Source organism: Malania oleifera, chromosome 8 (assembly GCF_029873635.1).
Source record: "Malania oleifera isolate guangnan ecotype guangnan chromosome 8, ASM2987363v1, whole genome shotgun sequence".
In the NCBI taxonomy this organism is placed as follows: Eukaryota; Viridiplantae; Streptophyta; class Magnoliopsida; order Santalales; family Ximeniaceae; genus Malania; species Malania oleifera.
In genome coordinates, this window is record NC_080424.1 from 68,854,856 (window position 1) to 68,870,529 (window position 15,674).

Here is a 15,674-nt window from a genome sequence, read left to right on the forward strand (position 1 = left end):
AGCAAGGTCTATATTTGTCTGGGAGCTAGCTGAGCCAGCTTTCAAAATTTAACGGCTGGTCGTCTCTCTATCCCAATATATCTCCTTACAAATATATTTACATATGAACCACCACGTCCAAAAATTTCTTAGATTATTAATTTACTTAAAAAGTTAAATTATTAGGTCAATAATATATATATATCAAATTTCAAGCAATTCAACATCATAATAAATAATATCTATGATAACCCCGAGGGTGTGATTCAGATGGTAGTGCGAGCTGCGGGAGTGTCTCTCACGAGATCAGGTGTTCAAACCCTCCTGGATTTGTTTTTGTCCTTAGATTCCTGAAATTTACTTCCCTTTGGAGTTGTAGGATCGACTTCAAGGGGCGCGGGATTAGTTACGTGGACCGTAAAACGGACACGTGAAAACCTAGTGTATAATCCAAAAAAATAATAACATATCACAAAATTAGAATACAGCACCTCTTAATAATTTGCTCTAATATAATATTAAATTGTTGCTTAAATTATTAAGTTGTTTACTAATAATGTATATCAAATTTTGACGTCAGTCTTTTTTCTTTTTAATTCTATCTCCGTGCTTTTAATTCTTTTCTTGGGGTTGGCTCATTTGTACCATAAATGAAAAGAAGCTCAATGGATGGACCAGAGGCAGCAGAGGAGGGGAAGTGAGGGACCCTCTGATCAGAAGAGAAGACCACTCCGCAGCCCACCACCATTAATGGTGCAGAGATGGGAGAACCCTGTCAATCACTCAACGGCCCAACCTGTAAGGCGCCTCTCCCTCCTCCAAATTAACCCTCTCTCTCTCTCTCTCTCTCTCTCTCTCTCGCATTATAATATAATATAATATTATTTGTTATACTTGCATAATTTGGTCACGGTCCTGCTTTAGCTTTCTTTTCTTCTTTTTTCTTTTATTTTCTTTTGTTTTGTTTATATAATATATTTCATAGACGGCTCTGGTAGTCCTCCCCCACTCTGTGTGCTACACATGCCACTGCTCTCCTCTTTGACTTCCATTCTCACCACCATCGCCCCCATGATTAATGTTTCCCCCTTTTTCTGATTTTAATGCTCCATTCTCCTCACTTCTCGCGCATATAATTAAATTCCACTACCCTTCTCTGTAACCGAACAAAGAGACACACACATACACACGCCCAGAGAGAGAGAGAGTGAAATGGCAGGAGAGCTACAAAAGAACAGCTTGTCCTTAGAACAGGGCCCCTCTGCATTCGAGCATGGTGATGCTAGCAAGAACTTTGACGAAGATGGCCGTGCCAAAAGAACAGGTACACATTATTTATCACACAAACTCTTTAGCTTTGTTGCTGCAGGAATCACACTATCTCATCTGTTTCTAAAAAACAAATAAAATGACTTGGAGAACCCCAATATACTCCAGAAATCACTTCCATACCTAATTCAGAGAAGAGGAAGCTAAATTCCAACAATAAATGAAAACGAGTGAGAATAAGCAACAGTAACTCATGACAGTTATGTAAGCGTAGTCTCTATAATCGTTCTAAGAATTATTGATTATTTAGTGGGAGTTAAGCGAGACACCAACGTCACACAAGGCCCGATACTAATTTTGGCTGTATCAAGGTTATACATCATATACATAGGCATGTACATTTTTCTTCATTAATCTGATGAATTGAGTTTTGTGGGTTTGAAATTTGAAGGGACGTGGCTTACGGCAAGTGCGCATATCATAACTGCGGTGATTGGGTCGGGAGTGCTGTCTCTGGCATGGGCAATAGCCCAGTTGGGGTGGGTGGCCGGACCGGCTGTGCTCATGGCCTTCTCCTTCATCACTTACTTCACCTCCACCCTGCTCGCCGACTGTTACCGGGCGCCGGACCCCGTCACCGGAAAGCGAAACTACACCTACATGGAGGTCGTCAGAGCCAATCTAGGTACACTAATTAATTATTCATGCAAAACGACAAATCTAACAACGAATTAAGAGATGGTACAAATTCTCCAAAGCCAAACCCATTTCAATTCTCCTCGTAAATTAATTAGCATTTCAATTCTTTGGCTCAAAACTTTAGGACGGTTCCCCGGAAACCAATCAAAGTTTGGAACTCTAATGCTTTCTTTTTTTTTTTTTTTTTTTTGGCTTTAATCCTTTTTTCAGGAGGTGTGAAAGTTCTGCTGTGTGGGTTAGCTCAGTATGCAAACCTCGTCGGCGTAACAATTGGATATACCATCACTTCTTCAATTAGTATGGTGTATGTACGCATACATAGATAGATATAGATATATATATATATATATATATATATATACATATATATATGATAAAATGGTGATTTTGAATTAATGGATGGATGGGGATGCAGGGCGGTGAAAAGGTCAAATTGTTTCCACAAGCATGGGCACGATGTGAAGTGTTCGACATCAAACTACCCATTCATGATAATATTTGCATGCATCCAAGTGGTTCTGAGCCAAATACCAAACTTCCACAAGCTCTCCTGGCTCTCCATTCTCGCTGCCATCATGTCTTTTGCCTATTCCTCCATTGGCCTTGGTCTCTCCATTGCCAAAACTGCAGGTACCCCTGCTTACCTACCTACCTACCTAATACTATTAATTACATCAAATACATGTTAATTATGTGAATAATCCTAATTAGTTAAATACTCTTAATTATATTGGTTGTGATATGGAATCTGATCCTTCCTTACTGTGAGCTGATGAAACCGTGTATATATATATAACGTGATGAATTGAATTAGGAGGGGGGCATGTAAGGACATCGTTGACGGGAGTGACGATAGGGACGGACGTGTCAAGCTCAGAGAAAGTATGGAGGTCTTTCCAAGCGATAGGCGACATCGCCTTTGCCTATGCCTACTCCACCGTCCTTATTGAGATACAGGCAATTTCACTGCACCTTTGCTTACTCCTTTTTCTCTTTATATATTCATGCTTTCCTTCTTAATTTTGCGAAATATGCCATAAGGTTTTTTTTTTTGGAAAAAAAAAACATTAAAATAAAAGAACAAACTAGAAAAACACAGTAATATTTGCCTTTAATAGTTTACTCATGACTTTAGAAATTTTGAGTAGGTGCAAATTCTCCATAGGCCATTCATTAATGGAAAAATACTCTTTTTTATTATGGATAATGACATGATACATGTCTAGGTATTCTAATCTTTATATATATAACTATAGACTATCCCGTAACAACAATTTAATACCTCTATATATCTCGCTCGTCAAAAAATCTTGCACCTTTTAAAATGGAGGCATCACAGACTAGACAATTTCATCGCCACTCAAAGTCCTTCCTTCAAGTCATTCAGTTTTCATATAAAACCTCTAACTTAATTACAAATTTTTCGTTTCGTGGGGATTGATTTAATTTTTCCTACCATTTTGATGATCAGATGGGTGAATCTTCATAAAAAGGTTTTATGAAAGGTTGAACGTCCTATTTGAATGTATTCTTCATTTCTTGCTTATTATACTTAAATTAATCCATTAATTTCAAGGTCTTGAATTTTAAGTTTAAAATAAAAAATTTAAAATATTAATGAGAGATATCATATTATGGTCTTTGCATAACTCAAAGCAGAAACTTCTTTTTTACTACAAAAAATAAAAAATAAAAAATTTTATCCAATTTAAGAATTTAGAATTCAAATTTCAGGCGTAAAAATGACTTATAATTAAACATGGTGCGTGATGTAATCTGTATTTTCAGTTGTGTGAGCCTCATGTAATGGGCTAATCTTGAGCTACAGAAAGTCTCTGTATGTATGACTATTAGCCTAACCCTTCTCTTATATATCTAATATCTATGTGGGCATTTAGCTAAAGACAAATATTTCTTCTCCACTCACATGGTGGGTACTAATTATATATATATGCCAATGTTTTAGAATGATTGTTGCGTGCATGCATGCATGCATGCCGTGTGATTAGTTTCTGGTTATATATATATATATTATAACATTGAGATGTGTGCCTGGCTGATTAAATGCCGCGGCAGGCAATATATATACATTCAGTCAGCACTTCAATTTGATTCATCACTCTGTCCCTCGCCCTTTCCCAACTGCTGGGGACTGCATTAATCACCCCACTTGGCCACCCTAATTGGCGAATCAAATTAAAGTGCAAACTGAATGCATGGACTGCATTAATCACCTCAATTGGCGAATCAAATTAAAGTGCAATTTGAAAGCATGTATATATATATATTATATATATATATATATATTATTATTATTATTATTATTATTATTATTATTATTTTTAGTGTAAAATATTAATCTTTTTAAAGTTTGATAAAAAGATAAAGATTTTTCTTTTTGTCTCTTTTGAGTGATAAGTCTCTCTCCATCCATTTTTCTTATGACAAAAGAAGATTTTGAGGTGTAGATTACATATAAAGCTTCCTCAATTATAAAATGATACATGACTGTTGAGCCATTGGTTCTACAGCGTATCTCAAATGTATGACATAATATAAAAATAGAATGAGTTTATCTTTAGCACTTCAACATTTAATTAACACATGCTTTTACTTATTGATTGTTTTTCTTCGATTATCACATATTCTTTCTTAAACTATGGTACTCCACATTTTAAAAAGCAATATTATCTCTTGGACCTTTCCTTTCTTCCTTCAACATGTCTGATAATATATAATTTTCTAACTATTTCTCTTCCATTCATTCTAAATAATAATAATAATAACAACCACGACGACGACAACGCTAAAAGATACTCACCTTTCATAAAATTTGACAAAAGGATTAATATCTCCGAAGATTTTAAAAATATCATAAACTTCTCTTAAAATTTGTCAAAAAAATATAAATCTTCCCTCAAAAATTTATTTTTTTACAAAGTACAAAAGGATTGACAGACCTCATAAAAGATTTTTTAAATCCTCCTAAAACTTTTGAAACTTTTCAAGAAGAACATTATTTTTTTTTTTTATCAAATTTTTAAGGGAAATTAATACTTTTTTTGTCCCAATCATCATCATTGTCGGCTACGGAAAAAACAAACAAAAACAGATTCCCATGGTACCACGGCAAATTGATTTTGGACCACAGAATAAGTAAAGTGACAGGACCACCTTCATATTCTTATACCTTTATCGTTATAAAATAATTATTGAAAGTTTTGGTGGATAGTCCGATGTGGTGTAATTGTCCTATGCCAGAAATCACATCTGAGAGGTTCACTTCAACGGATCGGGTTGGGTCGAGCCCTGTGGACAGGGACCATCCCCCAAGGCCAAGTTGCCATCCTCCCCGATTCATAACCTCACATGGCCCATAAGCACGACCAAAAAGGGATAACGGTACTCGGATCGTACCATATTCCATGGGCTTTACCCGTTCCGGGTTCTAAAGGACCTGCTCCAGAGCCCCACTAGCTTGCTCGGATCATGTGATCCAGCCCATACTCGGTGGGCTAATTGAACTTGCTGAGTATTTGTTTAACTTATATCATTTTATGTTCCATATACTTAATATTATTTTACAATCAAATGGAGCTCAATCAAGTGAAGTTCGAGTTTTAAAAGAACTCATAATTGAACAAGGCTCCAATTTTACAATTTTAAGATCAATCAAATTCGAAAAAAATTTTAAATCGTGGAAAAATCAAATATTTCATTATATCAATTGGGCTGAGACTCAAAAGCATCTTAATCTAGAATCACTTGGTGTTCGGTTTGGCTTTCATAAACCTTTTCTTAACATGCTCTAATCAATAGTGTAATGTCTTGAGAGTAATGAGCCTGATGAGTGGCGGTTTCAATCCATAAATTTCAGGACACTCTGCAATCGAGCCCTCCGGAAAACAAGGCCATGAAAAAGGCTTCTTTGGTTGGCATCACCACCACCACCTTTTTCTATGTCCTCTGCGGCTGCGTTGGCTATGCAGCATTCGGGAACGACGCACCAGGGAACTTCCTCACAGGATTCGGTTTCTACGAACCCTTCTGGCTCATCGACTTTGCTAATGCATGCATTGCTATTCATCTCATCGGTGCCTATCAGGTAAAATAAACCCCAATCTCTTCCAAAGGGGCTACTGCACTTTTGTGACTCACCTGCACACCAAAGGATCTTATATATGCGTCCATACACAGGTGTTTTGCCAGCCTGTGTTCGGGTTCATCGAGAACCTGTGCAGAAAACACTGGCCAGAAAACAAGTTCATAACAAGTGAATACGCCGTTCAAGTTCCATTACTGGGGGTTTACTACGTCAACTTCTTCAGGGTGGTGTGGAGAACAGCATACGTCATAGCCACTACAGTACTGGCTATGATCTTTCCATTCTTCAATAGCTTCGTAGGCCTCCTCGGCGCAGCGTCATTTTGGCCACTGACAGTGTACTTCCCCATAGAAATGCATATTGCACAGGCCAAAATGCCCAAGTATTCTATGACATGGATTTGGTTAAAGATATTGTGCTGGGCTTGCTTCATCGTCTCACTGATTGCTGCTGCTGGAGCCATTCAAGGCCTGGCCAAGGATCTACAGGCCTACAAACCATTTCAAAACCAGCAATAGCTCTATTTTTGTTACCTGCCAAAATATGTAATATTTTTTAATAAGACAGCATTAACTAGTCAGCCTGTCTGAGCGTATTTAACATTTCCTCGAAATATGTTTCCCGATCTCGGTCCCAATGATGCCACTACGAATGTATTGTGCTACAGTTTACCACATAGGAACACATCAGGACCTGTTCCTGCCACTACGAATGTATTGTGCTACAGTTTACCACATAGGAATACATCAGGCCCTGTTCCTGCTTGCAATGTGCTCTCCCAAAACCCAACTGGCTAGCGGCTACCGCACAATGCTAGTAGCAATTCTTATTAATGGAACTTACTTTCTTCTTGTTGCCTACAAGTTCCTGTTAACTAATCACTAACATCAAGGTCAACCTATGACTTAAAACTATTGGATTTCACAAACACATAAATCAGTTCAAGTGCAATACAGAGCAGATACAAAGTGCATTAAACATGCTAAGCCTGCATTTGTTATCCCAGGTCAGGCTCAAGTTTGGTTCAGGATAAACCAGCATTTGTTTTGAACATCTCCAAAACTCTACACCCAAGTGTTAAACCATATCTTCAGGAGAAGAAACAGCCTCGTTCAAGATACAATAAATAGCAATAAATAGTTCAGCCACGGTACAAATTACAACTACCATTTATGTGTTTCAACTGTGTATGATTTTCAGACTCCTTACAAAGGAAAGCTTTAAACATGTCATTCCTTCACTAGTTATTTTTACTGTATTTTTTTCCTTTTTTTTTGGAAAGTTGGGAGGAACTTGAATCCACAGGAAATTAAAAACATTATATACCATTGTAGCATAACATGGACAGCATGCCTTTGGATTTGCAATGCTTCGAGCCAAAATTTTCATTTGAAAATAGATGGAAGGGACAAGAAGATAACTAATGCCATAATGTCATCTAATGCAGCAAAAAGGCTCAATGTGCGCATATCTGACATGGTACTATGTGACACCAAAAAGCCTTGAAACAAAAATAGTTTCTTCCAATCCATACATATACATAGAATTGAAAAGAAATATTTCTTTCCTACAGTGTCAGTGAAAAACAATTACACGGCTTAATCATTCAGATAACCCTTCAAATGAAATTGAAAGGCAAATTTTCCACAACTTGTCAGATGAATCAGCAAAGTTTAAAGTCTGAAACTACTTCCTGGTAAAGGTTCAAGTTGCACAATTACTCACAAAACTGCAGAATTAGACTATTGGCATTCTCCAATCTTCATGATCTTCAGTTGAGGTATTAAGTTTCAAGCAGACTTTAAGAACCTATATAAAAATTATTTCAGTTAAAAGTAATCAAATAATAGTAAAGAAGAATAATAAGATGTTCTGTACATTGTGCATGCAGGCTACATGGACGTCCTCCATTATAAGGGGCAAATAAAGAAGCAGCTCTGCACTTTACCTCAAAACCAAATTATCAAGGAGTTCCCGTCTCACTGATTACAAATGCTTGAATAAGACTCTGTGCAGCATGGGTTTGCTCAGGCGTTCCAGATATTATAATCACAGTTTCTGTTGCTCCGGGCTTTGGCTCAGTAATAGTAATTTTTGCATCAGAAATCTGAATTGTGTTGGTCACATTGCACCACCAAAAATCAGCAGTAATAATTGAAAAATAAAATAAAATAAAATAAGAGGAATTGAAGTTTGCAATGAGCATTGATCACAGATACTCAGTACATGCAAGTAGGCGTGTACGTGTGTTGTCTAGACTCTAAAAGAACCAAGGGAAAAATCTGAAAGTGGAATAGCAACAGAAAGCAATAAAAGAAAGCATATTTACAGCTGCCAAATATACAAAACTAGTTAAAAATTCTAATGGCAGGGAAAAAGAAACAGATGAACAAAATTTCTCAACAAATGGCATAAACGTGGCATTACTAAAAGAAGTTAGATTCAAAATTTAACTAAAAAATATATACATAGAAAGTAAATTATAAGGGTCAGATTCATTATATACAAGCTATTTCTGGTTAACTTCTACTAAACAGCACCAACATAAAGAGGATTTTCCAAGTGATTCAGATTATTATGGCAATGGGGCAATTAGATTTAAGGTAACAACCGCAATTGCTTATGTCACCAGTGTTAAAGCTCAGAACTCAAAGGATCTGCGGCCATGGGAGAGATTAAAAGAAATTGATGAGGAATATGAAGGGGAAGGGAGGGGAGAGGAGATACAAGGGGGAACTCACGTGCACTTCTCAAATTCAAATTCAACAATAACTGCTTCCTTCCAATATAGCTTCCACACACTATTTATAAGAAAGCCTCTTCACATAAAATTACATATAAACCCCTAAAACTACAAACATACCCCTCGAATACAAAAATACTACAAACCCCCAATATACATAATCCTAATACATGCAAACTAAACACACATAATTGAACAACTAGCTAGACACATATGGGTTTAGGACCCATTAAACCATTGACCCTATTCTTTGCTTTGGTCAAATCGATCCATCCAAATACCCTCTTCTCATCCTACATCAATTCCCTCCTTTTGAAAAGAACTTAACTCCGTCCAGTCAAGGAAAGTACCAAGGAGCCCGTCACCATGAATAGAATCATCCCATTTCATAAGGAAGGAGCCAGCAGTAGACTTCAACTTGGTGAGTGGGAGAATTCATGATGGCATCAACTTATACTTCTTGTTGTCAATGGAGAGGGAATAAGAATTCTCGTTTCCATCATGCTTAACCTTCCTCTCAAATTTTGAGAGGAAAGATATTACACTGCATTTGTCTCCTCAATGAAACCAAACTTGAAGGCAAGCAAGCAACGATCATGGAACTTCAAGTTGGCATTATTCACCAAAGCAATTTTGTATGGTTTGGGATGAGGCTCAACTTCCAAATTTAACTTCACAGATTCTTCAGAAACTACATCTGTGCAACTACCAAGATCAACAAACAAAGTACAAAGCTGCTTTTGGCATATCACCTGAGTATGAAAGATGTTGGTCTGCCTCCAATCCTCTTTTTTCTTTAACCTAGCAGGATGAGAGCATATGTTGATGCACAAAACAGATTTCACATTGCCATCACCATCCTAGTCACTTGGGATTTTTGTTTCAGCTTCAAATACCTGACTGCCGTCATCATCATCATCTTCTTTTTGCACAACAGCCATGACTTGGTTAGGACATTGTGCAACTTGATGTGTAAAAACTCAACATTTAAAGTATTTGAATGATGGTTGGTTCTTAGAAGTTGTTTCGGAAAGCTCAGGAGTCTTCCAAGGGGTATTAAACTAAACACATTTACCCAATTGATCAATGGCCTTCTCTCATACAACTCCACTAGTACTCTTCTCAGACCAAAGGGCTGATGTAATAGGGAGGATTGTGTTGCATATCTCCTTAATCTGAGTGGCAACCTGTACTACATTCCCAACCATAATGAGACGACATGCAGCAAGTTTGGAGGCACTAGCTGGCTCTGATCCTTTTTTGGGCAAAGCTTTCATCACATCCTCTTCTATTCTATAACGGCACGAGCAACCAAATGATAGAATCCCATCACTATCTTTCCTTCTTGCTTCAAATCAAAGAGTTGGAGATGAACACACTGCTGATAATTGGGAGGCACAAATTGCTCCTACATGGCTCACTTTCATCTCATCCCACGTTGTAACCTCACCAAATCTCCTTCTTCTAAAGATCTTCTGTAGTTTATTCCACCAAATTCGAGCAGTTCCCTTCAATTTTTGATTCAGCCAAGTACACTTTCTAGCCACATTCATGTCAGACCATAGGAAATACCGAAATAGTACTCCAAAGAATACACCCAGTCATCAAATTCATCAAGAGAACCTCACCATTAAAATCTGAAACTTCTAGTTTAATTTCACTACTCAAATTAGTATTTTGGCCTTCACACATCTCAAAAGTGTGACGGGCAGCAGATATTCCACCATTTTGTTCGTTGGAAAATCCATGGGCCTTTTACCTAGGGCAGAAACTTTTGTTAGCCTATTCAAAGCATTGGTAATGGTCTCCAAGGCATTTTCCATGTTTTACACCCTATCAGAAAACACTTCCACCTTTGCGGACAAGTCAACATTGGTCACCATGATGCAATTATATATATCACCCAAGATCATTAAAAAGTTGCCCAATCTATTCCTGCAAACCACGAATTAAACAAATTCACAGAAGAAACTAAAAAATGCAGCAATAAAACTTGATTTTTGGTGCTGGCGGCAGCAATTTCTAGTGTTTCATGCCAAATTATTGTGCTTGCTAGCAATATATTGTGTCCACAACCAAAATATCATCAGCAGGTCAAAATATTGCAGACAAAAACCAAAATATCATAACTGGAACCAATTTCTTGCAATTCTGAAAGCAGGAGAAGAATCTGTCAGAATCTCACTAACAGTCACCGGCACGTGGGGCGCATGCGCTGCCGCAAGGATCCCCCAGCAATGATTTTTCAAGATAAGGTAGATAAGAGGGTTAAAATACAGTGGTGATGGCGATGTGTCAAAATAACTCCAGCAAGGCTGGACTTTGAAGGGGCTGGCGGCCGGGTAACCTAGTGGTGGCATGTGGAGCCACATCTGGTCTGATGATGATGAAATTTTGAGGGGAAGGATTTCAAGGGGTTCTGATTTCAATGGGGTGGATGGTGTTGCACAATGGTGTCTGGAAAGTGGTGTTCAAACAAATGGGGATGAAGATGGAATTTCATAGAAAGTTCAAGACGTATTTTTTTTTTTTAATTTCAAGGCAGAGAAGAATCAGAGAGAAAGAACGAAGGAAGAGAGACAAAGAAGAAGAAACAGCAGAGGCAGAGGGAGATTACAGAAGTGGAGAGAAGGAAGAAAAAACAAAGAGGGGGAAGAAGAAGAGTGAAAGGGAAAGATGGGAATTGAAATGGAAGAATGGGATCATCGTTGGGCTCCAATACCAAATGATGCAGGGGCAGCATCAAGAATCTGCAGCCAAGGGAGAGATTAGAAGAAGTTGAGAAAAGGAAGGGATAGGGAGTAGAGACAAGATACGAGGAGGAACTAAGGCTCACTTCTCAAATTCAAATTCAACAATAACTGTTTACAATATGGCTTCCACACACTATTTACTAGAAAGCCTCTTCACATGAAATTACATATAAACCCCTAAAATTACATCACATTACAAACAAAACCCTAGAATACACAAATGCTAGAAATAAGCCCTCGACATACATAATCCTAATACAAGCAAACTCCACACATAATTAAACAACTAAGCACATTCAAGTTTAGGATCCAATAAACCATTGACCCTATTCTTCAACATAGGCCTCCAAATTCGGTCAAATTGATCCATCCAAATACCCATTTCTCATCCTACATCATCAGTCAGTTCCTGCCATGACCACAATATGCTCACCCAGACCCAACACTCCATCACTTTATTTCCAAGAGTTTGCAACAAATGCCGGTTGCTTAAATCTTACAAGCCATTTTATCATCCATTAAAAAACTATAGAAAACCATGGTCAAAATAGGATGTAGATGGGTTTAGGCTTTCAGCAATCAGCAGATTTTGAATTGGTTGCCTTGAAACAACCAAACCTTCCATCCAATAAAAACAGAAATGAAGTCTAAAAATGGTTCAAACATATTAAGAAAATAACATTTAAAAGAATTCAAAATATGAGCAATTAATGGGATTGGTGTGTTTGGCTTGCTACAGAAGTACAGATCCAACATCCTTCTCAACCAAAACCACCAGATAATTTACCTTTATATTTATTAGAAGGCTTAAAATAAAATAATAAGAACATTATAGGTATACGTGGTTACCACCCCTATGTACATTGGATATTTGAAACATTTTTTAAGTCAAAAATATTCAAGTGACCACTTTTTTCCTTTTGTTTTTCAAAGCATTAGCATGCGATCATCTTTTAGTGGAAAAGAAACACAATATAGTGAGAAACCATCGTCAGACACAACAGTATGATAGGTTTTATTGTGGATCCCACTGATGTTTCATAATTTTCAAATAGATACAGAATAATTTAATTAAAAATATACAAGTAAAAAATATTTATTAATTTGCAAGCATATCCTCATGCTCCTTTTTTTATTTTCAGAATTCCGGTCTTCTTTTTCCATACCTCATGACTTGGCTTTAGCTTTTTTATTTTGAAAGCCTTGCATCTCTGCTTCTGTTTTTGCATCCCCTTGGTACTCTTTAATGAAATTTTATTTAGCTATCCAATATATATCAGTGTATCCTTGCACAAGATCCTAATTTTTCAAGATTTTATGTATCACAACCCATATCCATATCCATGCTAGGCGCATGCTCAAACCTTATTCTGCACACACTTTTTCAGAGCACCAAGAAAATTAGTTCATGATGCATGGCATGTTAGTTGGGTCCACCCATGTGTTGGGAATAAACGAACAAATTCCCGAAACCTGTGAGAAACAAATAGAGAAAGAATAACGCCAAAGAAAAATTCAATCACACGCACAAGACAATATTTACGTGGTTCGGCAATTTTGCCTACGTCCACGGAGTTGCAGGGATTTCAATATTATCAGAAAGAAAGCACAGAGAGTGCGGCGATACAATTCTCTCGCTCTCGCTCTCTCGCGGATACAACCACACACACCGCCCTAATCACCCGAAAGCATCCCTTTTATATGTTGCGCCTAGGGTTCCATGGACTAAGCCTTAGGATAGAAATCTCTAATTAAATAGGGGTCGAGTCGTCATCCAAATTAAAACACAACTAGGCTCCACAAAAGCCCAACACCCATGATCATGTGAGATGTTGAGCATAGGAGTTGAAAGAGGGGCCTATAAAAATTCTTATGGCAAGTAAAAAGGATATTTTTAGATAAAAATTGTATTAAGAAAGGATAACTTATTTATCTAATTCTTTTCTTAGATTAAAAAGAATTGTATTACAGAAAAAAGATTACGTTCTCAAAAAAGGAAGCAACCAAAAAGAAAAACTAATTAAAAGAACCAAAACAGAAAGCCCCTCTTTAAACCTTTCCCACTATAATACACTGAACACTGCAGGTTAGCAAATTCCCATTGTCCCTTCATCATCTTCATTTTACCCCCATCCAAAGAGACTTCATTACCTCCAAGATCGGACAACCACAAACCCATCCTATCCAGCAATTGTCAAGCTTCTAAGTCCTTCCCATATAGCTCCTCCACAGGAGAAGGCAGAAATCCCATTTTTCCCTGTTGCGCCTTACCCATGCCATCAATTTCAAATATAGGAACACCCTCCAAACCTTCCACCAGAGGTGGATGAACATACAATAAATCCCCAAGTAAAAAATGAATCAGAACCATGGCCATATTGTTCCCAAGACTCATCCACATGCAGACCAGTAGACCACCATTTTTTAGATAAGAAAAAAAAAATGGATTAAGGAGAAGAGACTACAATCTAAACGAAAGGGCAAGAAATTCCCAAAAAAATAAAAAAAATAAAAACAGAGCATAAAAAAAATAATAATAATAGAAAAACAACAAAACAAAAGAAAAAGAACTAGATAAGAAAGCCCCTCTTTAAACCATTCCCATCATGATCAAACTGATTAGTGTCATCACTTTTGCCATCCGACACATAACCCCATGTTTTCTTCTCTTTTTCTTTGCTAGCCTTCTCACCTATATCCCCCTTTTATCACTCAAAGTCCACAATGCCCAGTCTACCTCCAGCATTTCTTAATTTTTTTTCGATCTCCAACTTGAATTGCCTCACTTGGACTCAAAGCCTATCTGCCCAACCCGCCACAAGCATAATGTTAGGAAGTGACAATGTAATGGGGAAACGGGAGAGAGAGATACTGCTATAATTGTATTCTCCAGGGATTTAGAATGAATATATGATTATCTGTGTTATCGTTTGTATGGTTATTCTCTTGTAGTTGAATAATACAAGTAGTCCTTTTCATTGTGGTGTTTTGTTGCCTTGGATTGTGATGTCTCTGATTGTTATAGTCTTATTCGGTGTATAAGAATATAGTGCTCGTGTGATATCCTATTGTTCCTTGTTTTTCTTGAGTATTGAGACTCACCTGGTGCTCGTGCTTGCAGGCTTGAACATGTGAGATTTGGCTGACTTGTCGAGGGAGAGCTCTCAACGAGTGCCACACGGCCCTTACTTGAGTCCCATTTTGGGGGTCTGTGACAATTGGTATCAGAGCACAGTGTGTGTGAGCACCATGAGTGGTAATATGAGAAACAAGTCAGGAAAAGTGGAGCGCATTGAGGCGCTTGAGACAAAACTTGTAACCCTGGAGACAACGTGCGGTGAACTCCAAGGGTTGGTGGCAACATTGATAAAGGAGAAAGGCGTGCCAACAGAGCTTGAGGCCGCTGAAGAAAACCCCAGAGAAAATCTCTATGGGGTATCAAAATTTGTAGAGAGACTTGAAAAACTTGAAAAATTCATTCCACGTGTGAAATCGCTAGAGAAAAAAACAAGAGAGCTTGAGGCCTTCCAGAAAAGTATCGAGCAATTGGAAGCCTTTAAGAGTAGGCTGGAACATATTGAGGGCATATTGCCATCTCTTTCGTCCCAACGGGGAGAGCCAATAGAGCTTGAGGGCCTCCTTACAGGAGCTAACGGATAATTTTGATTTCCTTGCAGAAAATGTTAAGGAGTCTATTTCTGATTTGAAGGAGATGGGCAATGTCCAAAGTGCTGTGGACCAAGTTCGGAGGGATTTACAAGAGATGACGGTGAAAGTGAATGCAGTGGCACAGATTGCTCGAAAGCCGGTTGCAGATCCAAGTGAGGGTTTTCGATTGAAGGTACCGGAACCTAAAAGTTCTAGGGGTACACAAGATGCAAAGAAACTAGATAATTTCTTCTTCAATATGGAGCACTACTTCACGTGCTCACAAGTGGATCTAAAAGTGGACCAGGTAAATATGGCAACGGTATACTCAGTTGGGGATGCAAAATTGTGGTAAAGAACTAAATGGAATGATATTCAGCACAATAGATGTGTCATTAACACTTGGGAGGGGTTGAAACGGGCGTTGAAGACCCAATTCTATCCAAAAAATGTGGATACATAGCAAAGTGCAAAGTAA

The 15,674-nt window shown here is 37.8% G+C and overlaps 2 protein-coding genes across 6 annotated transcripts in view; one reads left to right on the top strand and one right to left on the bottom strand.

Moving 5' to 3' along the window:
• The first annotated feature begins 604 nt into the window (after window positions 1-604).
• On the top strand, window positions 605-6,821 carry LOC131161275 (amino acid permease 6). Its single transcript, XM_058116922.1, has 7 exons — window positions 605-1,303; window positions 1,700-1,933; window positions 2,158-2,251; window positions 2,363-2,577; window positions 2,762-2,904; window positions 5,825-6,052; window positions 6,145-6,821. Exons 1-7 carry the CDS (start codon window positions 1,192-1,194, stop codon window positions 6,568-6,570), a joined length of 1,452 nt encoding a protein of 483 aa, XP_057972905.1. The 5' UTR covers window positions 605-1,191; the 3' UTR covers window positions 6,571-6,821.
• Window positions 6,822-7,554: 733 nt separating this feature from the next.
• The window catches only part of LOC131161274 (KH domain-containing protein HEN4-like), a 38,839-nt gene continuing 30,719 nt past the window's right edge, over window positions 7,555-15,674 (bottom strand). For 4 of the 5 annotated variants that reach the window (XM_058116920.1, XM_058116917.1, XM_058116919.1 and 1 more), the window contains exons 8-9: window positions 8,001-8,159; window positions 7,555-7,861 (exon numbers count right to left, since the gene is read on the bottom strand). In XM_058116920.1, the coding sequence (XP_057972903.1) occupies window positions 8,016-8,159 (144 nt within the window). In that variant the 3' untranslated portion in view covers window positions 7,555-7,861; window positions 8,001-8,015. Of the gene's footprint in view, window positions 8,160-15,674 lie in introns of all 5 variants that reach the window. The other variant, XM_058116921.1, reaches the window with a different exon arrangement.